This window comes from Microcaecilia unicolor, chromosome 9 (genome assembly GCF_901765095.1).
Source record: "Microcaecilia unicolor chromosome 9, aMicUni1.1, whole genome shotgun sequence".
NCBI lineage: Eukaryota > Metazoa > Chordata > Amphibia > Gymnophiona > Siphonopidae > Microcaecilia > Microcaecilia unicolor.
In genome coordinates, this window is record NC_044039.1 from 1,252,534 (window position 1) to 1,264,910 (window position 12,377).

Here is a 12,377-nt window from a genome sequence, read left to right on the forward strand (position 1 = left end):
ACTGTACCCACATCTAGGTGCCCCCCTTCACCCCTTAGGGCTATGGCAGTGGTGAATAGTTGTGGGGAGTGGGTTTGGGGGGGGGGGGGGAGGCTCAGCACCCAAGGTAAGGGAGCTATTCACCTGGGAGCTTTTTTACTTTTTAGAAGTGCCCCCTAGGGTGCCCGGTTGGTGTCCTGGCATGTGAGGGGGACTAGTGCACTACGAATCCTGGCCCCTCACACAACCAAATGCCTTGGATTTGGCCGGATTTGAGATCGTCAGCTTCGGTTTCCGTTATGGGCAAAAACCGATGCCGGCCATCGCAAACCCGGCCATCTCTGATATTTGGCCGGCTCCAACCGTATTATCGAAAACAAAGATGGCCGGCCATCTTTTTCGAAAATACAGTTGGCTCCAGCCAGTTGCGGAGCTGGCCCCGGAGATGGCCGGCTCCATTCGATTATGCCCCTCCACGGATGCTGGGAAAATATGGATGGTATCTGGGTACAGGGAGGGGGGCTGTAATATTGTTTTAATTACGAAAAATAAACTTGCAGAATTTACAAATTGTAGAGATCTGTAATGAGACCAGTGCTTTTTACATCTTTATAAATTAGCTGGAAATAGCAACAATCATTGTAATGATCAAATTTGCATAAGACAGAAAATTATTCAGCATTATCACCAGTAAATCATATACAGGTTGTGAGAAATTGCAGGAAGATGGTGGGAGACTGGAAGGTCAGAGGAAATTTAATATGGAGAAGTGCAAAGTGAAGCATATTTGGAAGAATAACAAATTAGATCTACATGATGCTAGTTTCCACATTAAGAATCACCACCCAGGAAAAAGATTTAGATGTCGTCATGGACAATACATTAAAATCTTCCGCTCAATGTGTGGCGGCAGCCAAAAAAGCAACAGAATGTTAGGAATGACTTGGAAAGGGATAGAAAAGAAAAGAGACTATCGTAACACCTCGGTATCACTCCATCTGCAGTTCTGATCACCACATCCCAAAAAAGATATAGGGGCCCTTTTACTAAGCTGTACTAAAATGTGGCCTGTGTTCTTTTCAGCACATGGGTTTCCCACATGCTGAGGCCACTTTTAATGCAGCAGTAAAATGGCCACAATTTCTATTTTCCCCGTATGGCCATGCGCTCATTTCCCAACTAATACATTAGCCCTTACTAGGCAGTATTGGCTCCCGCGCTATGCCCATGCTAATCTGGCCGCACGTGGTGATTTACCCACGCTATCCGATTAGGGCACAGCACGCCTACTCTCCGCCTCCAAACACGACCCCTGTGCTAAATCTATTTAATATTTTTTAGCGTGGGTTTGATATGCGCCAATGCCAGAACTACCGCAGGATGCCTGAGTGTGTCTCATTAGTGCTTACCAGCGCTTTGTAAACTGGAAAAGGTACAGAGAAGGCCGACGAAAATCATTATAGGGACGGGAGGACTCTCAAAAAAAGGCTAAAGAGGTTGAGGCCCTTTAGCCTGGAGAAGAAATGGCCGACCTGACCGAGATATGATTGAGATCTATAAAATCCTGAATAGAGTGGAAGGGGTAAAGGCAAATTGACGGTTCACTCTTTCAAAAAGTGAAAACACTCAATGAAGTTACCTAGTAGCACTCTGTGCATAGTTAAACCCTGAAATTCACTGCCAGAGGATGTGGTACAAGCAGTTACCATAGCCCTGAAGGAAAAGTCCATAAACTGTTATTAAGTTAGACCTAGGGAAGACTTGTTACTCTTTGGCATTCTGTCAGGTACCTGTGACCTGAATTGGCCACTGCTGGAAGCAGGAAACTGGGCTCGATGGACCATTGGTCTGACCCAGTATGGCTGTTCTTATGCAGAGAGCTGTGATTCTCTCTCTCCTTCCCTGTATACATTGGTATATGAATCTCTCTCTCTTTAACTGTGTTCAGAGCACAGTGAGTTTTACTCTCTTCCCCTGTGTACAGCAAGATGTGAATCTATCTCTTTACCTGAATACAGAGTGCTGTGGGTCCCACTTTCTTCCCCTGTTTACAGCGAGATATGAATGTCTCTCTTTTACCTGTGTCCAGATATGGGTCTCGCTCTCTCTCCTCCTATTTACAGCGGGATGTGAATCTGTCTCTCGTTACCTGTGTTCAGAGCGCTCGAGGTCTCGCTGTCCTCCCCTGTGTAGAGTGTGCTGCGGAAATCACCACCTTCCCAGTAACTGATGTTCACTCGAGTGAATACATTATTTTTTTGTGGATACTGAATCTCAAAGACGACTCCTGTTTCAGGAGAAGGTTTGTAATCGTAGATAGAAACATTATATACAGGAAGTGGCCCTAGAAAAGAAAGAGAGAGAGAGAGAGAGGGCATAAGACTCTGTAAAATGTGAGACCAGGTTGGGGAGATAGTCAGACTGTTACTTCTATTTTTCAGATTCTATTATATTCTACAAAATGCTGGGCAGAAACTGTTTTTCCCAGCCAGCCCATCACTGTGCTCACCTCCCTGTGTCACTGCCGGCTATGCCATCTTGCCTCCCGCCAGCTCTGGCCTTTTGACTATTGGTGCTCCTCTGTGCCACATACCATCCAGAAAGAGAGACCTCTGAGCTACTTAGAAACCCACCCCATTTATGATGAGGGATGGGTAGGTGGGAGGGAGGTTGTGGTGTGGGGGACCTGATTTCTTGCATCTTCTCCTTGCCTTCAAACGCCATGACACTGAAATCAGCAAAACACTAGACTAACTGCCCAAAGTGTGAGACAAATCAAATTTTCAGCCCCTGCATTCGCTGCAGTTGTATACGGACACCGATAAGAAAATCCCTTCACTGTGAAGCACAATCTAATCAACTAAACTGTTTGAGGACAAGCAAGGTTTAAGATTTCAACTCACCTGAAAGGTGTGTTTAACTGAGAGCAGGGTAAATCTGCCAGAAATCAGACCCCTCACCCCAAAAGTGGGAAGCGAGGTAGGTGGGTGAGAGGCAGAGGCAGGAGGGTGGGATTCTAAGTAGCACAAATGTTTCTGTTTCCTTCCAAACCTGTAATTATTGTACTTATTTTAATTATTTCACTGATTCATATTACATTTCCCAAAACATTGCACAAAGCAAAGTACAGTATTAGTAATGGTAATTCATATGTCATCAAACCTTAACTTAAACTGAGACATAAGAACTGCTCTCACCTTCCTTATGGTGTTCTGCCTCTGCTAATCTTGGCCTTTACATTCCTGGTGTTTGTCCACCTAGCCCTGAGAATTTACCTGATCCTCCTATAGAAATTTGGGGACCTTTTCTGTCGTGTTTCATTGCTTCAGTACTGTATCGCTCAGAGAACACTTACTGGTTAGCACCATGACGGATTTAACTGCTCTGGGCACCATGTCCATATTTAATGCCAGAAGCGTGATGAGGTAATGGAGGCCATGATAGCTGGCGTTGAAGGTAATGGGTGGGGGCAGCGTGCCATTAGTCTCTCGGAACTGAAGGAATTCACTTGTGGGCTCCCCGGTGATCTTCACCCTGTAGACAGAGGATGGGCCCAGCATGTCTGATACTTCCAGGGAGATCTCCAGTGAATTGTCATCGTGGACAATGACGAGGAACATGGTGGCATACTGGAAATACAAGCAAGAGCAGTCACTAAGAAATGTTTATATGGGACATGCAGTAACTGACAATTATGAGCACAGCTATGCCTTTGTGAACAGGCTATGAACAGGTTAAGAATCACTGAGAAGCTAAATCATAAGAAATTATACAGAATGTGAATCTCATGTCAGCTTGCCCTTCTGCTGAGGAGACAGGCAGATATGGAGTCATAACTATCTGTTGGAGTTCCCCAGGGATCTGTCCTTGGACCCCTTCTCTTCTCAATCTACACCTCCTCCCTAGGCTCACTGATCTCATCTCATGGTTTTCAGTATCATCATTATGCTGATGACACCCAGCTATATCTCTCCACACCAGACATCACCGTGGAGACCCAGGCCAAGGTATCGGCCTGCTTATCCAACATTGCTGCCTGGATGTCCAACCGCCATCTGAAGCTGAACATGTCCAAAACCGAGCTCCTCGTCTTTCCACCTAAACCCACCTCTCCTCTTCCTCCACTCTCCATCTCAGTTGATAACACCCTCATCCTCCCCATCCCATCTGCATGCAACCTCGGAGTAATCTTCGACTCCTCCCTCTCCTTCTCTGCGCATATCCAGCAGACTGCCAAGACCTGTCGCTTCTTCCTCTTCAACATCAGCAAAATTCGCCCTTTCCTATCTGAGCACACACACGAACTCTCGTCCACGCTCTCATTACCTCTTGCCTTGATTACTGCAACTTACTCCTCACCGGCCTCCCACTTAGCCATCTGTCCCCCCTTCAATCCGTTCAGAATGCTGCCGCACGTCTAATATTCCGCCAGAACCGATATACTCACATCACCCCTCTCCTCAAGTCACTTCACTGGCTTCCGATCAGATACCGCATACAATTCAAGATTCTCCTCCTTACCTACAAATGCACCCGGTCTGCGGCTCCTCACTACCTCTCCTCCCTCATCTCTCCCTATGCTCCCACCCATAACCTCCGCTCACAGGACAAATCCCTCCTCTCAGTTCCCTTCTCCACCACTGCCAACTCCAGGATCTACTCATTCTGCCTTGCCTCACACTTTGCCTGGAACAATCTTCCTCAACCCCTACGCCAAGCCCCCTCCCTACCCATTTTCAAATCTCTGCTTAAAACTCACCTCTTCAATGCTGCTTTCGGCACCTAACCTTTGTGAATTATAGTATTCCTATCGGACGGACTCTATACTCTATACTTGTTTTTAGATTGTACACCTGTCTTTTAGATTGTAAACTCCTTGAGCAGGGACTGTCCTTCTATGTTAAATTGTACAGTGCTGCGTAACCCTGGTAGCGCTTTAGAAATGTCAAGTAGTAGTAGTAGAATATTGTAAATGAAGTAATGTAAGGGGAAATTTGCTGCTGACCATGAAAAGCAGATAATGAAGGAGACATTACTTTAGTTGCTGGGAAGATGTTTTTTGCAAAGTAGGATAACCTTACTGACCTTACTTATTATAAACAAATATGTTATGAAGAACTTTGCTTCTGTAAAGATAGAATTTGCTAGAATGGGCTGGACTATGAGAGAGTATAAAAGGAGAATTATGGAGAGAGACAACCAGAGAGCTAATGTCAGAGGTCACGTTTGTGTCCTGGCTGCTGTCTCATATGAGAATTAATTAATTATATTATGTAGTCTAATTGTATTCCTGATTGGTAAGTGTAATAAACAATTACTGATTATTCTCATATTACTAAAGCCTTCTGTGTCTTTCTGTCTCTCCCACCTGGTGGTGTTAGGACCATATCCTCTGGAGTGCTGGACATTCCAGCTTGCAGGTAAACAGTACCTTTATACCTGGGAGAGGGTAGAAAGATAAACAGAAAGCAACAGGTACAGCTGAACAGAGCAAGGGACAGGGAAGAGGCAGATTAAGTATTCTCTGGTTGCACCAGGTACTTCACAGGGTAACGTCTTGCCTTGCCCTAACAGCTTCCCATCTCGCAGCCTGTCCATCCCTTGCTGACTACGCTTTGGGGCAAGTGATATCAGATGCCTGTGAATAAACACAAGAAAATAACCCACTCCTGCATATTTTTAAACTGTGGCCTCTGTGCTATGGTTCAGAGTCCATCTTTCCTTCACCAGCTACTGTAAGAACTCAGAAGGATGGCAGGGACAGGTGGTCAGCCATGCAGAGGAAAGCTAGAAGATGCAGCTCATTCCATACAAACAGTGCAATGATGGAGAGATAATTAGACATTCTTCATGTCGGAGGAGTCTGCATCACACACCCACAAAGACACTAATAAGGTTTCAAAAGGATTGTTCTATCATCATTGCCACACAAACAGAGAGAAAACTTAATAGAGAACACTGACTGCCTTTCCTTTCTAAGCTGAATGAAATTAGCTCCTATCCTAACTCCCCCAGAACCTCAAAGAAGCTAACACCACAGATTTGAGACTCACAGAGCCAGTACACTCCACCTCATTCCCTCCTCCTTCAGCGACCTAGACCAACACAGAGCTCTGTCCTTCTGTAGAGACGTGAAGAGACCTGCAAGAGTGGACAACTCCAGAGGAAGCAGATAACATGGGAAGTGAGGTATAAACATTGCCAGCCTGGGCTACTGCTCGGTAGTTCAGCTTTTCTTTTCAACAATGAATACATCAAGCACTATACCTTGAAAACCAAGTACACGGTAATCATTATCACAACAGATATACAGAAAGGATTTATTATTCAATGAGTATCCACTAATTAGACCTCATAAGGAAGAAAAGGCTAAGTTCATTTTATTTATAACTAAGCAGAGAACAATTAAGAACATACATAAGAACCAGTGGCATAGGAAGGGGGGGGCGGTCCGCCCCGGGTGCACGCCGCTGGGGTGTCGGCTCCGCGCTGGTGCACTGCCCTCTCTGCCCCGGAACAGGATACTACCTGTTCCAGGACAGAGAGAGCAGTGCACCAGCGCGGAGCCGACACACCCCAGCAACGTGCAGTCGGGGCGGATCGGCCCTCCCGCCTGTCCCTCGCCGCAGGTATGCGCTCCGGGGGGGGGGGGGAAGTATGCGCTCCAGTGGGAGGAGGGTGCGCCGTGCTGCACCCGGGAGGGGGGGGTTTGCAGCGGCGACCCGCCCCGGGTGTCAGCTCCCCTCGCTACGGCTCTGATAAGAACCTAAGTGTTGGCGTGCTAAAAACACTAATGCACCTTAATAAACAGGGCCCTATGTAAGTTGAAGAAGCAAGTGATGAATTAGACAGCACAGGGTACCTGGTCAAAATAGCCCCGACAAAATGTCCCTGACAAAAAAGCTCCTGACATAACAGCCACTGTCAAAACGGCCTGCCCACAATATAGCCCTTGACAAATTAGCCCCCCCGAGAAAAGGGCCCAATCAGGCTGCCCAGAATATGGGACTACCTTGCCAAACAGGATAAGGCTGGTAAGAGTATGAAAATGATGACAATATTGTTTTTTGTTTCTTTTTAATTAGCATGTTGATGGAAGAATAGTTTCTTTAAATAGCAGAACAGATCGTGAATACCAGTTGGTAGCTATAGAATTTTGTTTATTTATATATTGCTTTATGTAATTGAATCCTGGTAGGAGTCTTTATCAGTGAAGATTTCAGTTGTTTATTATATTTTTTATGATGTGTTATTTTTTTCTTAGGGGGTTGTTTTGTGGGAGGGGCCATTTTGTCAAGAGCTATTTTGTTAGGGTGTGAAATGTCAAGGGTCATTTATTTACAAGGCTGTTTTGTCGGGGCTATTATGACTGGGTTCCCTAATGCAGATAACAGAAACATAGAATGAAGACGTCAGATAAGGGCCAAATGGCCAATCCTGTCGGCCCTTCCTCAGTAACCACTAACTCCTCCTTTTCCTAAGGGATCCCACATGTCTGTCCCATGCCTTCTTCAATTCCGACACAGTCTTCGTCTCCACAACCTCCACCGGGAGGCTATTCCATGCATCCACCACCCTTCCAAGCCTATTTCCTCCTAACTTCATCCTCTGCCCTCTGCTTGTGTCTTGGCTGTGAAAGCCCAGAGTGACACTGTCAATGTTGAAGCTGCCTCGCCCAATGCAGGTACTGCTTTGTCAGCAAAATAGCACAGCACACGTGTGTAGAATTTCCCCAGCGAGAATATTATATTAACAACTAATATATATATTCAGGAGAACTCCAACAAAGAAAATAGGATTTGTAAAGTGTATATATATTTGTGTTTATCAAAACAATTCAATAAGGGACAAAATTGATGATAAAGTACTCTTACCTATATGAAAGTCAAGTGTTTCAGAGATTCCCTTAATCATAACCTGCAGACCCAGTCAGAAGACATCAGTAATATTGCAATCTGGCCTGATTTGAAGGAACTTTTTATCAGACTGAACAATCCACTTTCTGTTAGTGCAGTTTTTATTTATTAGGATTTATTTACCGCCTTTTTGAAGGAATTCACTCAAGGTGGTATACAGTAAGAAGAAATCAAACATGAGCAATATACAATTACAGCAGTAGAAATATTCAAATAACAATACAAAGTATGGCATAGTGTACTACTTTCAATGTCAACACAATACATAATAAACATTTTAATTGACAGTGTAGGGTAGAAGCAAAGATGGAACATATAGATAGGTAAGAGATTAAGAGAAAATAAGGTGACTAATTTAAAGAAAGATGCACATGAGGTCAGAGAGATGGTTAAATATTATCTCAGCTAGGGCAGGAGCAGATAGACATGTCCTGCTGCAGTTGTTGACCCTTTTTTAGCTGTGCTGGATTAATAATGAATCACAAGTCCACTCGCATAAGTGACAGTCATTTTCAAAAATTTAGTTTTACTAAAAGCAAAGTGGATTGAATTGTAGAGCAGTAAAGTTATTGGGTAAAAATGTTAATAATAGTTCCATTCATTGTAGTTTGGGTACTTTTACTTTTTACTCAAAAAGTACTATATTAGGCAATAACTTTTTAAATTTTACTTAAGTACATTTTTAATGTGTTCTTCACTGTACTTTTTACTTTTACTTAATTACTTTGGCCTAGTACTTTGAACAACACTGCCCCTTTATCATTTTTGTAACCCTTCTCTGTACCTTTTCTTATTCTGCTATATCTTTTTTGAGATGCTGAAACCAGAACTGCACACAATATTCGAGGTGCGGTTTCACCATGGGGCAATACAAAGGCATTATAACATTCTCGTTTTTGCTTTCCATTCCTTTCCTAATAATACCTAACATTCTATTTGCTTTCTTAGCCGCTGCCGCACATTGAGCAGAGGGTTTCAACATATGATCAACTATGACACCTAGATCCTTTTCCAAAGGGTCAGAGAAGGGGTATAAGCAACAGTACCAAGTGTAGAGCTTTAAAAGTTAAAAGAAGAATCTTATACTCAGGGCTTTTTTTGAGGGGGTACTCGGGGGTACTGAGTACCAGCACCTTTTCCAGTGTCTGCTAAAATTGACCCATGGACCACAAGTTTTAATGAAAGAGCTCATGCTCAACACACCAATTCTGCCTTGTCATAGATTCTGTGACTGGTTGCAGGGGGCCTGGCTATTGTGGGGTGGATCCCTCAGTGATCACCCCACCCCTGAAGGGTGGCCTGGGATTTGAGTAACCACACCTTTTTTGCTAGAAAAATTGCACTGCTTATACTGCATTTGAAAATTGACTGCTAGCCAATGGTGACTTTTTAGAAGAGGTGAGATCTGATTGATCAAACTTCTTTGCATGAAAAAGAAGATGTATGGCAGTATTTTGTATAGCCTGGAGCTTCTTAAGTGACACCTGAGAAATACCAGAGGAAATAATATTACAATAGTCTAGTAATTACCAAAGACAAAATGAGACTGTGACTGAAATCGGAGCTGGCAGTACGAAGCTGTCGCAACGTATATAAAGACGATTTAACCACAGATGTGAGGCCCAAAAGAAAGACAAGCATCAAGAATGGCACTGAGATAACGAAAGGAGTCAACAGGGTAGATAGAAGAGCCCAGCACGGAAAGTGGTTGGCAAGGAATAACTGAAGGATTTATAAACCAACAAGCAACAGTTTTTTCCACATTTAAAATGAAATGGTCAGAAGACAGCCAACTGACTACAGAATCTAGACAGAGAGGGAGCGTCTGGGACAGAATCATCGATAAGCAAAAAAACATCTGCATAGATGTAGGCTGAAATGAGTGGAGGAGTGGCCTAGTGGTTAGGGTGGTGGACTTTGGTCCTGGGGAGCCAAGGAACTGAGTTCATTTCCCACTTCAGGCGCTGGCAGCTCCTTGTGACTCTGGGCAAGTCACTTAACCCTCCATTGCCCCAGGTACAAATAAGTACCTGTATACAATATGTAAGCCACATTGAGCCTGCCATGAGTGGAAAAGCACAGGTTATAAATGTAATTTAAAAAAAAAAAAAATCACAAATTCTTGAATTAAATGAGGTCTCACCAGAGTCTTATAAAGGGGGCATCACCTCCTCCTTTTTCCTTCTCCCTATGCACCCAAGCATCCTTCTAGCTTTCACCATTGTCTTGTCTACCTGTTTGGCCACCGTAAAATCATCACATACGATCACACCCATGTCCCGCTCCTCTTTCAAGCACAGAAGTACTTCATCCCCTAAACTGTACTGCTCTCTCAGGTTTTTGCAGCACAAATGCATAACTCTGCATTTTTTAGCATTCAATGATAGCTGCCAAATTTTAACCCTTCTTCAAACTTTGCTAGGTCCTTCCTCATGTTATCCACACCAGCAGGGGTGTCTACCTTATTGCAGATTTTGGTATCATCCGCAAAGAGGCAAACCTTACCAGAACAGCCCTTCGGCAATATCGCTTACAAAAATGCTAAAAAGGTCTAAAGAGTATTGTGTACAGAGTGACAGTTTATGACCTATAGTAGCATAAGTGAGGGCAGGCCTGAAGCCTTGAAAAATCACAAACACACTGAAGTTTAAATGTGAAATAAGAATTAACTTTATTTATGTGCAGGGAAATGGGTGTATTACAGTTCTGTCTTTCCAAAATGGCAGCACAATTGGGCTGGGCCCTCAAATTAACTGTAAAGATTTTATTTTTTTGGCAGAGTGCTCCGTTCCTCTCCAACTCCAGCTCCACTCCAGGTTTTTATCCTGCCTTGACCATGCCCTCCTTGCTGAGTCATCTCTTCCCTGCTCTATGGTCCGCCTTTTAAGTTGGCTCTGTAACTGTGAGGGAGTGGCCAATTGGCCGCTGTCGTGGACAGGATGCTGGGCTCCATGGACCCTTGGTCTTTTCCCAGTGTGGCATTACTTATGTACTTATGTAATGGGGAGTGCCAATTTCCTATAGACTCCTTTTAGGTAACCCTAAGGGCATAGGGGGGGGGGGGGAATGCACAATTCTTTCTGGCATATTTCTATTTACATTTCTTTACACTTAGGGGATAATTTTTAAAACCTTTTTTCTAGGTAAACCTTATTTACCCGTGGAAAAGAGCTTTTACGAAATTAGCCCAGAGGTAACTCAAGGAGGCAGAGAACATGGACCTGCCACTCTTACATGAGCAGAGCAGGGAGGAGTCGCAAAATACCCCTGCATTAATGTGACTGCTGCAGGTTTTCTGAGGCTCTTTTATATAGCAAACGGGGGGGGGGGGGGGCATATATTGTTTTCATGAAATGGCACCTACTTGGCCTTCACACACAGGTGAGTAGTTATAAACTGCTCTCCATTAAATGTAAGCTTTAGGACAGTTGCATTTCCTGAAGTTGCTGTTGGCTGATAATTTAAGCTGGTTGAGCGTCAACAACTTCTTACTTTTAACAGCAACACATATGTGTCTGGAATTTTACTTCCTACATTCCCTGACTACAGGTCCCCCAGCAAGCTAATATTTTCCTAATTACCCAGGGCTCCTCCTCTGCCCTGATGAATCAGCAGAAGATCCTCCAGGGCTTCATCCAGCCAAGAAATACCAGCCGTGAGTAGGAGGGTGTCTTACAGCAATAACCACCCACAGGACATAGCAGGACGTAAGCTGGGACTTGGAAAATGGTCCTGAACTCTCTGTTCCATATCTCTGGCTCCCTGGCTACACATGTAGTGCAATTGCTACAGGTTAATCTCTTCTCAACCGGGTTACATGTACAAATAAGGTCAACACTTACTGGACTAACTCGGTACATATGTGACTTGTCAGCGCACTTATAGGGTCACAGCTGGTTGTTTGATCCTATGCTATCTCCTGCAATCACATCCTCTCTGTGATGCCATCTCTGCACCTCTGGCACATACGTTACCCTTCATCTCTATGTGACACTTTAAAAGCTCTTCCCATGCCTGATCGAAGAGAAAGCACCGGAACTGAGGGTTCTCCGTTCTGAGGAGAGCGAAACTGTTTTTGGACATTCTGCTCTGTATAGTAAAATGTCTTTTTTATTCCCTCCAAACATTGAAGGATCATGGACTTGATTTACTACCAAATCGTTTACCTATATTATACGCAGGTATTTTCTCTGTCCGTACTGAGCTCACAATCTAAGTTTTTGTACCCAGGGACCAGGGTCACAAGCAGGCCACAGTGGGAATTGAACCCAAATTCCTCAGGTTCTCCGCCCCCTCCACTAACCATTAGGCTACTCTTCTGGGGATCTGGGGCAAGTGCCATGCAGACTGGATTTAAGGTTGTGACCCTCCTTAACTGGTCATTATTCACTTAGCATAAATCCTGCTTCTAGCTGTGGACAGAGCCAATGTCTTGCAGAATCTCATTTTAAAATACATCGAGATATTCCCGGAGAAAGCAGA

General features: G+C 44.2%; 1 protein-coding gene across 4 annotated transcripts in view; it reads right to left on the reverse strand.

Annotated features, from left to right (window-relative positions):
* PTPRO (protein tyrosine phosphatase receptor type O) overlaps positions 1 to 12,377 on the reverse strand; it is a 64,727-nt gene that overhangs the window by 47,939 nt on the left and 4,411 nt on the right. For all 4 annotated transcript variants that reach the window (XM_030215265.1, XM_030215263.1, XM_030215264.1 and 1 more), the window contains exons 2-3: positions 3,335 to 3,608; positions 2,129 to 2,323 (exon numbers count right to left, since the gene is read on the reverse strand). In XM_030215265.1, the coding sequence (XP_030071125.1) occupies positions 2,129 to 2,323; positions 3,335 to 3,608 (469 nt within the window). The remainder of the gene's footprint in view (positions 1 to 2,128; positions 2,324 to 3,334; positions 3,609 to 12,377) is intronic.